Source organism: Phaenicophaeus curvirostris, chromosome 4, assembly GCF_032191515.1.
Source record: "Phaenicophaeus curvirostris isolate KB17595 chromosome 4, BPBGC_Pcur_1.0, whole genome shotgun sequence".
NCBI lineage: Eukaryota > Metazoa > Chordata > Aves > Cuculiformes > Cuculidae > Phaenicophaeus > Phaenicophaeus curvirostris.
This window is the reverse complement of record NC_091395.1, coordinates 65,207,971-65,222,486: the sequence shown is the minus strand read 5'-3', so window position 1 is coordinate 65,222,486 and position 14,516 is coordinate 65,207,971. Positions and strand designations below refer to the sequence as shown.

Below are 14,516 nucleotides of genomic sequence, written 5' to 3'. Positions count from 1 at the left end.
AATTTTTTATATTTGCAGGTACTCAGAATTTTTCTAAATAAAAAAAAAATTAAAACAGTTAATATGAAACACACACAAAATAATTTATGGTAGATCATTTTTTGTGGTAGAATGATAGAACCTCCTGAGTTGGAAAGGACCCACATGGATCATCAAGTCCAAGTCCTGTCCCTGCATAGGACAACTCCAACATTCACACCATGTGCCTGAGGACATTGTACAAATGCTTATTGAATATTCTCAGGCTTGGTGCTATAACTACTTCCTTGAGGAGCCTGTTCCAGTGCTCCACCATCCTCTGCCTGAAGAACCTTTTCCTAACGTCCAACCTTGACCTCTCCTGGCACATTCCTGCCATTCCCTCAGGTCCTATCATTATTAAGGAGGGGGTTGTGCCACAGACATATTTCATTTTCTGTAATTAATAGACATGGTAAAATGACTGGATGCTTATCATTATATTAGTTAGACCAAGTGAAATATCTGTAATTTCATTATCAAACATTGAGGAATGGCACAAGTCTTCATGCCTGATGTTTTCTTTCATTTGTGCTGCTGTGTTCCAGAAGAGTGGTAGAAGCCAGTGGTACTTCAATAATACTAAGGAAAGGATAACATGTGACACTTGGTAAAAACACAGATACAGCGGAGTAATTCTTCTATATTTTGTAGCAGAAATCCTTTAAGGTGTTGCATAGTATCTTTTTCAAATATTTGTTCACAACAGCAAATATATATATATGTCCTTGTTGGATATAAAAAATGCTATTAATTCCTTCAATTCTGTACTTTCTTCCTTTTAAGTACCTCTAATGACACAAAAAAAATAGAAATATGATGAACCCACCCTGTGTATCAGGATGAAAGTATAGAGTACCCATTGTGTACCGGTGACCTCATATCTTTGATGTGGTTTGTTCCACAATTATGAAGAAATGTTCCCATTCATTTATTCTGAGATTATTCAGAAGCCAGACTGAAGCAGTTGGAACTGCATGAAGGTCCACCACCTAGATCCACCTCAGATACCTGAAAAGTTAGCAGACATTATTTTTATGTGTTTTTACAGTGGTATCACCTTATTTCATGTCTTCTTTCAGAGTATCAGAACAAAATAGCATTTTCTTTTTTTCATCTTTATGGGAGGAATTAAACTTAAAATCTTAAGTATGCACTCATTGGTTAAAAAGGAGAACAGGGACTCTGAAGATGCCATAGAGATCTTAGGAATGTCACAGTGGGCATAAGTTGAAATAAGGGAGGTTCAGACTGGATATAGGAAAAGCATTTTCTACATGAGGACAGCCCAGCAATGGGACAGTTTGCTGGAGAGATTGTGCATTCTCCATCTCAAGAGATTTTGAAGATTTGACCAAGCCCTGAGCAAACTGATCTGACTTCATAACTGACTCTGCTTTGAGTGGGTTGATCTAAATGACCTTCTGAGGCTCCTTCCTATGATCTTATAGTTTCCTGATAGTTAGCACATGATGAACAAGGGTAGATGGGGAAGATTGGGAATAGGTGGAACAAATGCTGGTGGCTCAAAGAGGTAGTAAAAGATTGGAGAATATCAAGTGAGTACATGAAAATGGATCACCAATCTTTGTTATGTTGAAAATTATTTAGTAGCGACTTAGAGAGCAGCACACAGTTTTACCACTTTTAAGTTGCAAGGTTCCCTTTAAGGCTTCAATGTCATTAAGAAATCAGTTTTGTTTAAAGGGCCTTCTGCATTAGCTGTTCTTTGTGTTGGTAACTGAAATTGATCTTGCATGTGATGTGAAGGAACATGAGCTCAGCCTCTGCATTGTTGCTCAAGCATGTGCATTAGCCCTGACAAAGAACAGGAGGCCAGAAAATGTCTGAGTACCAGAAATACCCATGCTGAAACATTTACGTCCACTATTAATTAAGACTTAGCTAGTTTTTAATCACTGTAATGCACTGTTGGAAGCTGCATCTTTGTGCTTAAGCACAGGTAATGCTTGGGGTATATTTGTATCGGTAGGGACCTTATGAAGACTTTTTTTAAGTTCTGTTCTTCATGCTTGGGAAAACCTTTCCATCCTAATGTACAAACCATAAAGACTCTCTTCTTTCACAGTTTTTAATTTTTCTCTTGTAGGGGGCATGCTAGTGAATAGGACATGTTTTAGTAATTACAGTTAATTACTGTCACCAGTTGGTTATTACAATAAAAATTACAATATGCCATTTTTTTAAATTCTCTATTTATTATCATTTCCTGTACTCCTGATATACTAAGATGTATATTTCTCCAGTAGACATAAAGTTTTAGCCAGAGATAGGTATTCAGGCAGTGCATCACAGTGATATTTAACAGTAATAATGACAGCCTCAGTGGAAATTGAAAAGCCAGATACAATATTTTGCAGGTTTTGAAACTTAATATCTGAGGGAGAATTCAAATCAGGAATATTGCTCAGGGAAGAGGCATCTAAATAAGACTTACTTGGAAGGTCAGATTTGTGATGGCTGTCATCCCTAGGATCAGCTTTATCCACAAGACTACTTTTGCAGATCCCTGCCAAGGGGATTATATAATGGTGTAGGGAAGACGGCAGGGAATGTTCATTCCCATATTGATAAATGGATAACAGGAACTTGTTTACAGGGAGTAGTAAAAGGGGAAAGTATGTGATGTGCTTTTCATCTTAAAATCAGTAAATCAATGTGTTCTCTTAACGCTGCCATTATGTTCTGTTTCTATGGAAGCACCTAGGCAAACTTGTTTCCAAACACTTTATTTCGGCCCTGAATGAATAACAAACATCCTTAAATTGTGAAAATCCAGATATCTATCTGATAGTTTTGTTTCCTCCCTTCCTCCTTTTTTTCTCCTTCTTTTTATCCAGGAGAGAATACATCAGTCACACAGAAGAAGCAGTACTGCTCTGAAGGAATGCTGAAAGGTGCTTTGATCTGGTGGTGACCACAGATGCTTCCTTACGGGAAAACCTGAAAAGTTGCCCTGAGTTGCTATCGACCATGTTTTAGCTGCGTCCTGAAGCAGAAGCTGGCTATGCAGGCCAACTTAATGTGTGGTTTGGGTTTTTGTCCTGTTTTGGTTTCTTGGGATCTCAGCATTTGCATTTTATAGAAATTATCAAGTTAAGCAGATATCAGTCTTCATGGGTCTGCTCATGTGGGTATGTAACATCTTCAGCCTCATATGGCCTTGAGCATTCTTGAAAGAGGCTTTGATCTGTGTTAGGACGTTTAGTATTTCTGAAGATGTCGTACTTGGGGGTACAAATTGTCTAGAAAATGAAATAGAACTGCATTTTTATGAAGGTAAGTAGGAGTTGGGAATGTACTTCATGTGCAGTGAAAGGCACTCAGAAGATCAAAGCGCTGCGTCCTAGTACTCTCGACCAATTATTTCAACCACATGAATAGGCTGCATTGAATTAAATTTTTGGATAAGGTATTTGAGTTCATACATGCTTTCCCTGAAACAGGATGTTTTTGTGCACACTGGTTGGTAATAGTACATGTGGTGCAAACGCATTTTGCAAGATCAGTGTACAACACAGAGTTCTGCATCCATAACCGCTACTATTAGTCTCTGAGTACTTGTTTGTGAAGGGAGGGAGATGTGAATGTAGGCATGAGACTTGCACATAAGGGATTGTAAGGGTACACCCATTCCTTCTTTAAAGGCACACAGCACCGTTGAAGTCAGTGGCAATATTTGTGTATGCCTGAGTGGGAGCAGCTGTGGGTACTGCTCTCTAACTGTTTCTTAAGTTGTATTTCCTTTTTTTTAAAAAAAAATGTCAAGCTAACTGCTAGAATGTGCTGTCTTCGCAATACTTAGTCGCCCAGTAATTCCAGAAATATTTTGAAAGGAGGCAGGATAATAAACTGTGGAATCCCAAATCAGACTACTGTAATGTGCATTTCTAGATTATGATTAGCAACACGATGACACGTTGGCATGGTAACACTTGAGGCTTAACTACAAGTTCTTAAAATAAAGCAATGACATATTTGTATGTTTCTATCCATTTGCATACTATCCACCTGAATACATACATAATTTCCGCAATACTCAAGCTATTAAACTCTATTTCTTACTTTTGAATTAAGTGTTGAACTAAAACATCATGCCTCTTTCCTAGTATTTATGCATTACCTTCCGCTGTAAATTATGAATGTTGATAATGAACATGTCCATTTTGTAACATTAGACTTTCTGCCATTTGTTTTAATTTTAAAATGATTAGCATAAGGAATGTAGAACATACTTACATCACTCTCTGTGGTTTGTACCATATTGATCTCCTTTAAATTTTACCACCTTCTAATACGAAAATTGTCTCACCAATATTGGAAAAAGCCTGTTTAATAATTAAATAGATAAATAGCATTTCATGTAGCTGAGGACTGGGAGTTAAAATCCCAACTTTACCTCAAATCATTACAAGAAAGCAGTAAAATTTTTAATGTGAGATTACTAACTGAGACAGAGAGCCTAGCTATTATTTTCCAGTTGCCTTATGGTGAAAAGAATAGTGTTGTCTAGTTGTTACAGCCTGTTCATCTTTCTTCCACTAAGCGGACGTCAACTTGTTTGATGTGCTATCTGTGGTAAATGTACCAGGGGACATTTGATGTGTTTTTGTTTTGTGTTAAACTTTCTCAGAATGCCAAGTTGGGCACTTTGTTCTGTGTGCTTTATATGCACAATATTGCTTTGACCAAATTCCTTACATTCAAAATTAAGATGCTGCTAAGTTCTGTGGAAGTAAATACAATCTTCTTCTGTCACCCTAAATAGACACAATGGGCTGTGTTACATGGAAAATATGGTTTCTTTGACAATTGACTTATTTACATATACTCTACTATACAGAGCACTGCAGGATATTGAAAATACAGTTTACAGTATTTCTACAGCTCCTTACACAACCTTTAAATCCCAAATTCTGTTCACACCACTATGGATGGCAAATATAATTATTATCTCTGGCATGATAATCATGTTACATTCAGAATAATACAATTGCCAGGAAATATTTCACATACACAGCAGAGTTCCCAGGATAAACCTCCTGCTAAGGCGTGGCTGAAGTTTGTCCTCGTGGCCTTTTAAAAAGTGGAAACCCTGATTTGTGTTTCACAAATCTGCCTGTATTTCTCACTTGCAGATGAAGGATTTCAGGGGTTGTTGGGTGGATAGGGGGGAGGGACATGTGCATGCTGGGTTTTGCTACTAATCCTTTGGAAATCCTTTAGTGCCTTAAGGAGGCAGAAGGGGAACAGACCTTAGGATTACAGAAACTTGTTCAAACCTCTGTCTTGCTTTAGCAGAATTCCTTTAAAATATATTGTGCCTTTGGCTCCAAACATATTTGCATTATAAATCAGTAGCCATGGGATTATAGACAGGAATTTCTGTTCCTCCACATATTTTAGGGAAGAGAGTATAGTGTTTCTTACATAGGATGTGCATTAAAAAGATAGCTAACTTAAATTTTGCCATTGGAATCCATGCATAAACCATTATTTGACAAGTAGGAAAGTTGCAAGTAGGTAAAGCAAGAAAAAAAATAAATAGAGAAAATTTAAATGTGCTGGATAAAATGCTTGTACCATTGAAGTGACTAGGAAATTTCCACTGGCTTCCCTGGGACCAAGATTTCATGCTTGCTTCTACTTGGCTCAAGAAATGCTCACACATGATTGATACTTAGGCATTGTGCTTTAACGTTTTCTATGCACATAGGACAGGAAAAGATATTAAGTAGTTGCGGGGACCTGCCTTGATTTGGAGTTATTTGGATCTGTGGTATAAATTTCTTCACTATTGTTTCTCTGTGTAACCTAGACTCTTGCTAAGGGACTATGAATATGCAAACACGAATTCCCCTGTAAGAGGTTACGGCACTGTATTCACTAAATAATGCTGAAAAACTACATTTCTTTACTCTCTGGATTGTGGTTTTGCCTCTTTTAAATGTAAAGGGAAAATGTAGTTAAAAGGTGAAAAATACTCTTGTGCCAAAAAAAAAAAAAAAAAAAAAAAGCCTATACATGAGGCAATTCACATACTTGCTGATGGTCCTTAGCAGATCTTCAGAAAAGTTGAATGAGCTTTTAGCTCATGAAGGAATTTTGCCTTTCAGGAATTAAGAGCAGTTTCTTGGTACAGAGCTACCAAAAAAAAAGACAAAACAACGAGGACTTGAAAATCAGAGCGGTTGTGGTCTTCTATTTTTCTCCCTGTGATGACAAGCAAGTTCTAAAGAATATATAAATACTTCAAAGAAAATCATTACATGGCTCACAGTATGTAAGACAAGATCCAGCATGGAATAGATTTTTATAGTTTGTTTATAAATCATACTTCTGTCTTGGAAAAAGAAGCCATGTAAATGAAATGAGGAGTAAAAACTTACTGCACACATTTGTTTGACTAAAACAAAGGTATTTCCTCACCTCCTGAGGAATAAATGAGAAATCTGGGATGAATAATGTATGGAGATCTTACATTTTAAGCTCTAGTGCCGTGCAGCTATGTAAGTTTTTTGTGCAGCCAACAGTGGGATGGTAATCAGAAGTCATGAAGTGCAATTGTTAGCACCACAAATGGGGATCCATTTGAAGAGGTGCCAAAGAATGCACAAAATGGCTGGGGTTTTTGGTGTGATACTTATTAACCAGATGTACCAGCTAATATGTGAAGGGAGGGGTGTTGGTAAATTAATGCAAAAATTTTAAACTCTGACCCATGACCACCCTGTAACTGGGTGTCATACTGGTCTGAGCTAAGTGAGAAGCTTCAATAGTAGGAGAGAGACCACTCTTGTTTTGGTCTGTTCCATTAAAACTTTATGAATAACTTTTCAGCAAAGATTTCCACTTTTAAGACATTTGTCATAGATATCAACTGTATATATGTATTAATTTTCAGTGTAACTAGGGAGGATACGGAATTGTAATGAAGTCACAAAGTCTACTTGATGATTATCACAGATTTGTATCTCTCACTTAAATTATGTAAGATATGTTGACATTTTATCTTGTTAACAAGATGTATTTTTCTATGTTAGTTAAATGTATAATTTGTATAATTTTGTATATTAAATGTATGCATATTTTAAATTAAAAACTTTATAATTTTAATTATTTTAAACTCTAAAATGGTGGTGGAGCTTCTGAAATATACTTCTGAATACAATGGTATCCCTGGATAGCAATCCAGAAATTCTCCATTTTGAGCAAGGGGTCACCTGGTCTTCCAGACTGTTACTCTTAAGCTCTTGGTCCTCGTGGTGGAGGATCTGCCATTCAACTTTTGCTGAATTAGTGGCATACTATGGGCTGGATCACTGCTCAGGAAGTGGGAAACCTGAGCCTTCCCCAGCTTGTGGGCTTTTGGATCCACAGCTCCTACATGTCAGCAAACAGCCCAAATGACCAGTCCATGGGATGGGGTTTTGTGGGGGGAGGAGGATACCACAGCCAGAGATACAACAATCATGTAGAGCAGAGAGAGGAAGGCTGACTGACTTAGAAACTCAAGTCATTCCTCTGCGAAAAAGAAAACTTGTCTTTCTCTCACGGTAACTCCTTTTGGGCTGCTTATGCCTTTTTTCCCCTGATGACTCTGTTGTAAAAGCACAAAAATAGGTGCAATATGTACATTGCATATGCTCTGAGCCCCTGCACTGCGGAAGTCTTGTTCTGGCTCAGGATAGTCACACTGCCCCAAGAAGAGTTCTAGCTGTAACTGGATATAAGCCAGTAAATGGTATCTGTTTTGTTGGACTTCTGTTGAATGTTTTTGTTGTCTGAAGCAAGCATGTCTCTAGGTTTTCTGCTGTTGCCCATCTAGTCTATTTGGAATATAAGGAATTCATTATGGATGCTATAGCAGTATAAAGATTAAATGTCCTATGGGAAGAGGGTGCATTTTCAATCAAATTCTGTCCTCTATTTATCAAGCTATGTCAAGACAGGATGAGATCGAGTGTCTGCCAGAAGATATAACAAAAAATATATTTTTACAAAGTTGCATGCATGTTTTTAGGTAAACTAACAGGGTAACATCATATCAGGCTGTAACTGGGTCTGCTTCTGTAGCACCTAAAACTGCAATTTTATCTCTTAGTGAACAGAAGAACAGAATATATCTGTTGTCTTATAACATAGTTTTTAATAAACTAAGGGCTGCAATAGGAAAAAATATCCATCTGAGATGATTTTATGCTCACTTTTAAGTTGAAAGTTTAATACTGTTTTTTTAAAGCATTCATTTGACATGTTTGCTGAGTCTTGTGGTCTCCTTGTGTTAGCAGTAAGATGATGTCCTAGCTGAATAGTGAAAAAATAGCATAATTCTTTGTTATTTAAAAAAGACAGCAGTTCTAGAAACCTGAACAAAGTTGTCTGACTATATGCCAAGTGTAAGCAGAGTCCATTTTTTCTTAGCTTTATGGATGTTAAATAGAAGATGCTTTTCTTTTAGCAGATGCATGCACTATGTACAGCATATTGGATGTACTATGATACCATCAGAAATTTTTTTCAGATGTTCAAATTGATCTCTTGATTGGAAAGAAATAACTCATAAAATCAATAATTTTTCCAGTACTTATGAAGACAAGCAGGTCACACAACACACACCTGCATATTCCACTAATTATCAGGGTTTGGTGTCATGTGGAAGAACAAATTGATTTTTTTTCTCCAACTTAATCAATAAATTTCAATGTTACCATTAGGAACACACACACACATACACAAAATATCAATATTTGTCTACATACAAGAAAAAGAATTTAAGGAAGCAGCAAGACAATGCCCTACAAGCTATACTTAGTTTTCCACACACCAGTGAAAATTCCATATGGTATTAGTGTTAATGTGGTAGCAAGGTTTATTGAATTGTGGGACTCTGGGCAATGTATGCTCAGAAATATCAGTCATGATACTGCAACTACTAAAATTGATGTGTTAGTAATCAATGATCAGTGAACTTTTGACTAATTCCTCACACAAACAGCACAGAGTGTTCCAGGGCATGCAAGACAGGAGGTACCACTGCATTATAACAAATGCAGAAAAGAAAGACGTTTTCCTTTCGTTTGTTTTGGCATTGCTCAAGTATGTTAAAACACTGCTTTTTACATGGGTTTTGTCTGGGACAGTTGCTAATGAACAAGATGGTTTTCTGGACTTGCTTCTGATGAACTCCTAGGAACCTCCCACTTTTACCGATCAATTTATAACTTGCAATTTTTCTCATGCTGGGATCACCAGTCATGTCCGTGGGCCAAAGACAATAGTGCTGTGTGTCTAGAATTCAAATGACATAACCATGTTGTATGTGAGCACTAAACACGCCTTGTGATTGATTCACTGCTTCCAATTTGCTTAGTCATTTAATCTATCTCAGAGCAGTTTGTTCCAATACATTATTTCAGAGCAATGGAAAATGTCCCTTATGTAAGTGGGTGTTTTTCAAAGCTGGTGTTTTCAAAGCCTAACAGAATTGTCTGAAACTGTCTCTACAACTACCTGAAAGGAAGTTGTGGAGAGGAGGGTGCTGGCCTCTTCTCCCAAGTGACAGGAGACAGGATGAGGGGGGATTGTCTCAAGCTGCGCCAGGGGAGGTACAGGCTGGGCATTAAGAAAAAAATTTTCATGGAAAGGGTCACTGGGCACTGGAACAGGCTGCCCAGGGAGGTGGTTGATTCACCTTCCCTGGAGGTGTTTAAGGGACGGGTGGACGAGGCTCTGAGGGAGATGGTTTAGTGTTTGATAGGAATGGTTGGACTCGATGATCCTGGGGGTCTTTTCCAACCTGGTGATTAAATGATTCTATGAAATTGGCGGCATGGTCGTGGGAGGAGCACCCAAGGTGTTTGGGTTTTTTTGGTTTGTTTTCAGTGGACCATCTCCTCAGTCACTCTAAGACGGGTAGAGGCGTAACGATGGACGTTCTGAAGCGGGCTGCGGAGAGAGTTGAGGGTAACACATTCTCCAACCCTTCTGCTTTGGGGAACCTCCACCCTGGATTTGTGGAGCGAAGCCCCCCCCGCCGCAGGGTAACCCGTGTTCGCCCCTCCCTGGCGGCGCCGCCCGCCCGTGGTGCTGAAGGGACAGCTCCGCGGGGGGCGCCGCGGGCTCTGGGCGGCGCTCGGCGATCACTTCCGTGTCAGGGCCGGCTGCTGCGCGGCGGCGCTGGGGCCCCCGGGGCGGGGAGCGGGGCAGCTGAGCTCCCCCCGGGCACCTGCCGCTGCGGGGTGGGAGACAACACCGCCAGTCGCCCTGCCCCGGGGCCCGTTTGTGCTTCCTCCCCTTCCCCCGGCCACCCCTCCTCCTTTTCTCCCCGCCGAGCAGCCCCAGCCCGCCCCCACCCGGGCTCCGCCGCAGCGGGAGAAGCTCCCTCCGGCTCGGGAGATTTGGGGCTTTTTTTTTTTCACCTTCTCCTCCCCTCCCCACCCCCCGGTTCCCGAAGCCACGTAGCAGCAGGTGACTGGCGCCCCCCGGGAAGGCCCCGCCGGCCCCCGCCGTGTGTGCGCGCACAGGGCTCCCTCCTCCCCCCCGCCTCCCGCCCCCAGCATCGCTCTTTATACCGGGGAAGCGTGTGCACTGCGGTCCTTGCTCTGGGAATTGCTGCTGCTCTTCCTATTCGTCAAGGGCTTTCCAATCACCTGCCTCTGCCACCCTCTCCTCTCCGCTCTTTGTACTTTATTTTCACGTGCTCTTTACTAACACGGCTATTTTTAAATCCCGCTTGGATTTATTTCTTCCTCTCTCTTTCTCCTTTTTTTTTTTTCTCCTTATTTTTTCTTTTTCCGGGGGTGGGTGGGGGGAGGGAGGTTAACGTTCGCATCTCCCTAAGGGAAAGATCCCACCAGCCAACCCAGCTCCGCCACTGCTGCATCCATCCATTCATTTTTATGGTCACTATCAGCCTATCCCGGTAGCAGAAGGTGCAGAGAAGTGGGAGGCAGAGAGAGAGAGGGAGGGAGGGATCCGAACAGCGAGAATGGCCGAGAGAAAGAGGAACTGGAATAAAGAAGACGACCTGCCGGTGTATCTAGCTAGGCCGGGTACGACAGCCCAGACACCGCGGCAGAAATACGGGGGGATGTTCGCCTCCGTGGAGGGAGCCTACGAGAACAAAACCATCGACTTCGACGCCTACAGCGTGGGGAAGAAGGGGTCCCGGACCCCGCGGAGCGGCAGCCGGCACGACATGCTGGACGGAGGCGACAACTACAGCGAGACCGCCAGCGACATCAGCGAGGTGTCCGGCTCCGTCATCAGCTCCCCGGGAGAGCGGGAGGACAAGACCCCGGGCGTGGAGATCAAATACCCCGTGGGGAAGGAGCTGCTGCAGGGCCAGGACAATGGGCAGGTGAGCGGGACAGGAGCGGGGGTCCGGGACGGGGGGCGAGCCCAGAGGAGCCGAGCCGCGCTTTGCTGAGCCTCCGCGGGGCAGCCGCGGCGCGGACACCTCCTCCCCGGCGCGGTGATGCTGTACGAAGAGCCTGGTTGGCCCCCAAACTATCCATCTCGCGTGCCTGAGCTTAGCGGGGGCGACCCCCAGAAATCGTTTCCCTTTGTAAGCGATGGCGAGGAGTTTTCTCAGTTTCCCTTCCTGCCGGGTGGGCTGGAGCGCAGCCTCGGCCCCCGCGGCGCCCCCCGAGGGACAAAGCGACCCCCGCTGCGTTTCTGGGCTCGCCGGGCGAACTCCGCGGAGCCCGGCCCGGACACAGAGCCGGCTCTGCCCGGCACCCCCCGGCTCTGCCCGGCACCCCCCGGCTCTGCCCGACGCCCCCCCTGCTCCCCCTGCGCCTTCATTGTCTCCGTACGAGGGCAGGACCGGCCGAACCCTCTCCCCGGGGGTTTCCTACAACCTGGGCTCATATTGTAGGTTTAAGGACAAAGTGAGGCCGGTGGGGCTGATCAGCACCTGCCAGATGTGTTTTTCCAACTTACCCCTACGTGTGGCCATCAGGCTGGATGGAGACTCGGGGGTGCTGGCTCCTGGGAACCGGCCCTGTCATTGATTTCCCCTTAGAAAGAAACGCAGCCTTGCAGTCATGCCCCTGCATAGATGCGCCCGTTCTCTTAGCACCCGGCCTGATATCTGTGTGGCCTGCCCATGCTCTGCTCTTCCCACAGCCTAGACTCAGTTTCTACTCTTTTCCCCCATTCTTTAATTTGAACATGAATTGGACACTGGGGACCCGCACAGCCTCCTGTGCAGCCCCGTGGGTGCCCTCTGCAGCGGGACACTGGTGCGAGCAGGCAGGCCATGGTGGGACACTGCACCTGCGATGGTGCCACTGCACCTGCGATGGTGCCGCTTCACTGCAATGACCTCGGGGTTGCCTTCAGAGGCTGCCAGCTGCACTGCGGTCTTCCCATTCCCAGCTCATCAGAGCCCCTGTCTCTTTTCCATCAAGACCCTGGGACGGTGGGAGAGTGTATCATACCCTGAATGTCCCTCATCTTCAGGGACATTCCTAAAGCCTCCTCCCACCTTCCCTGGGTCCCTGCCTGGGACTCTGCATAGTGAGCACATTGCACGCTGCTTCCTTGGATTTCACTGCACTTTCAAAGTTGTCTGGCTCTGGATTAGTGTTTGGGGGATGATGAGAAGGCTGGGGGTAAAGTAGGAAGGTTTGGTCACTGCCTTAGGAATGTACGATGTGAGCAGCAGCCACTTGCCTGGCCCCTGCACAGAGGCAGCTGGAGCTTTTTGCAAGCTCCAAATGGTGATTCTTGGGGAGATGTGTCAGGGATGTGGCCTGGATGGGAAGTGCCTTCTATCTGAGTATGCGTTTCAGGCGTGTGTGTGCTAAGAGCCCCTGGCTGCTTGTCGCTGGGGGCATTAATTCCCTTGGGTGCAGCTTTGCCGTGCCTTTTACCCTCCCTGCCGCTGTGCGGGGAACCTTCATCAAGCACCCTGGCTGGAGGGAGGCGCTCTGCGAATCAAACTAGAGGGAAGGGTTTCAACCAGCCGCTTTTCCTGTCCAGCACCTGCTGGCTTAGCATCCACCTGTCCTGGCCTACCTGTGCTGTGCCGGCAGCCGCGCCCTTCCCTGCAGGCTGGGCAGAGCAGGGAGTGGCCCTGGGGCTGCGACAAGGAGGGCAGAGCAGGACAAGTGCTGTTGGGGTCAGTGACATCGGAGACAAAGCAGGCGTGTGGGGTCAGAGCAGGGCAGCGCCTTGAGGACACGGCACAGTAGAGCCGTCCGGATCAGTGCTATAGGGACAGAGCAAAGCAGTGCCACCAGGGTCAGATCCCTTGGGGACAGTGGCATCGCCAGGTGCCGTGGGTCTCTCCTTCCCTGCGGGAGCCAACGCGGCGGTCCCCGCCGGTGCCCTCGGGCGGCGTTTCCCGGCGCCGCTGCGGAGGGAGAGAGGCTGCGGCTGGATTGATGGGCTGGGAAGGGGGGCTGAGGGGGTAGGGGTGGGGGACAGGAGGGAAGGAAACGCTTCCTGGGTTGAGCTGAGCGAATCCTGCTTCGACCTGCAGCCGGGAGGGCGCTGCAGCCGCCGGGAGAGGCAGCGCTCGCCTCCCCCCCCCCCCCCCCCCCCCCGCCCCCCGGGAGCCGCGTCCCTGTTTTATTGCAGCCGGAAAAAAAGGTGCCGGGTTTGCCTGGCTCCCCCTTCCCCTTCTAGGCGAGGAAACTTTGCCTCCATTACACGGCGCTGCCGGCTCGCCCCCGCCCCGCCCCATCACCCGAGCGGGCTCTCAATTATTATTCCCCTCTTATCACCCCCGATATTTTTCCGTCGGGCTCGGCTCGCTCCTCGCGGTGTGTTGCGTGCGCCCGGCGCTAGGAGAGCCGACATGTCTTACCAGGGCAAGAAGAGCATCCCCCACATCACGGTAAGCGGGTCCCGGCTGCGCTCGCTCCTTTGTTAGCGGCGCGGGGAGGGCGGGGAGCGGCTGCCGGAGCTGCGGGCTGGGGGCCATCGCAATTTCTTTCGGTTTATTTCGCTTTATTTCATTTTATTCAGCGTTTGTTATTTATTTTATTTTTTTTCCCCCCTTCCCTCGCCCTCCCCCCAGCCGGGTCTCAGCGTGGAGCGGCCGGTGGCGAACAGCGGAGGGCTCGCAGCAGCCTCGCCCCGGGGCTGGGGGCGCTCAGCCGCCGTGTGAGGCAGAACAAAAGAGGGAGGGGACGATCCGCAGCGCGACGTGCCCCCCGGCAGCGGGCAGGGGTCGGTGGGGCTGCGGAGGGACGGGGGTGGGGAACGTGAGAAATGGAGGAGCGCCATGATGCCGCCGGCAGCACCTCTGCGCGATTAACGCATCGGATATGATGGGGAGCGGGAGTCAAAGGGTTAATCGTAACCACCCGCTGCCTGTCTGTGCCTTCCTCACGCTAGATGCTTCTATCCCCGAGCAGGACTACAATAGAGCGTGTTTGCCATGCCAGAAGGAAAGGGATCTGGGTCCTTTGGTTCTATGTATTGTTTCCCATAGATACACTGGATCGACAGCGTTGAGGAAT

At 45.6% G+C, this 14,516-nt stretch overlaps 2 protein-coding genes across 8 annotated transcripts in view; both read left to right on the top strand.

The window, feature by feature from the left end:
* C4H4orf50 (chromosome 4 C4orf50 homolog) overlaps positions 1–7,155 on the top strand; it is an 84,674-nt gene extending 77,519 nt beyond the window's left edge. For all 6 annotated transcript variants that reach the window (XM_069856320.1, XM_069856319.1, XM_069856318.1 and 3 more), the window contains one exon: positions 2,880–7,155. The gene's annotated coding sequence lies outside the window, so the exon portion shown is untranslated. The remainder of the gene's footprint in view (positions 1–2,879) is intronic.
* Positions 7,156–10,843: 3,688 nt separating this feature from the next.
* CRMP1 (collapsin response mediator protein 1) overlaps positions 10,844–14,516 on the top strand; it is a 50,727-nt gene continuing 47,054 nt past the window's right edge. The window contains exon 1 of one of the 2 annotated variants that reach the window (XM_069856312.1): positions 10,844–11,401. In XM_069856312.1, the coding sequence (XP_069712413.1) occupies positions 11,030–11,401 (372 nt within the window). In that variant the 5' untranslated portion in view covers positions 10,844–11,029. Of the gene's footprint in view, positions 11,402–13,603; positions 13,889–14,516 lie in introns of those variants that run through there. The other variant, XM_069856313.1, reaches the window with a different exon arrangement.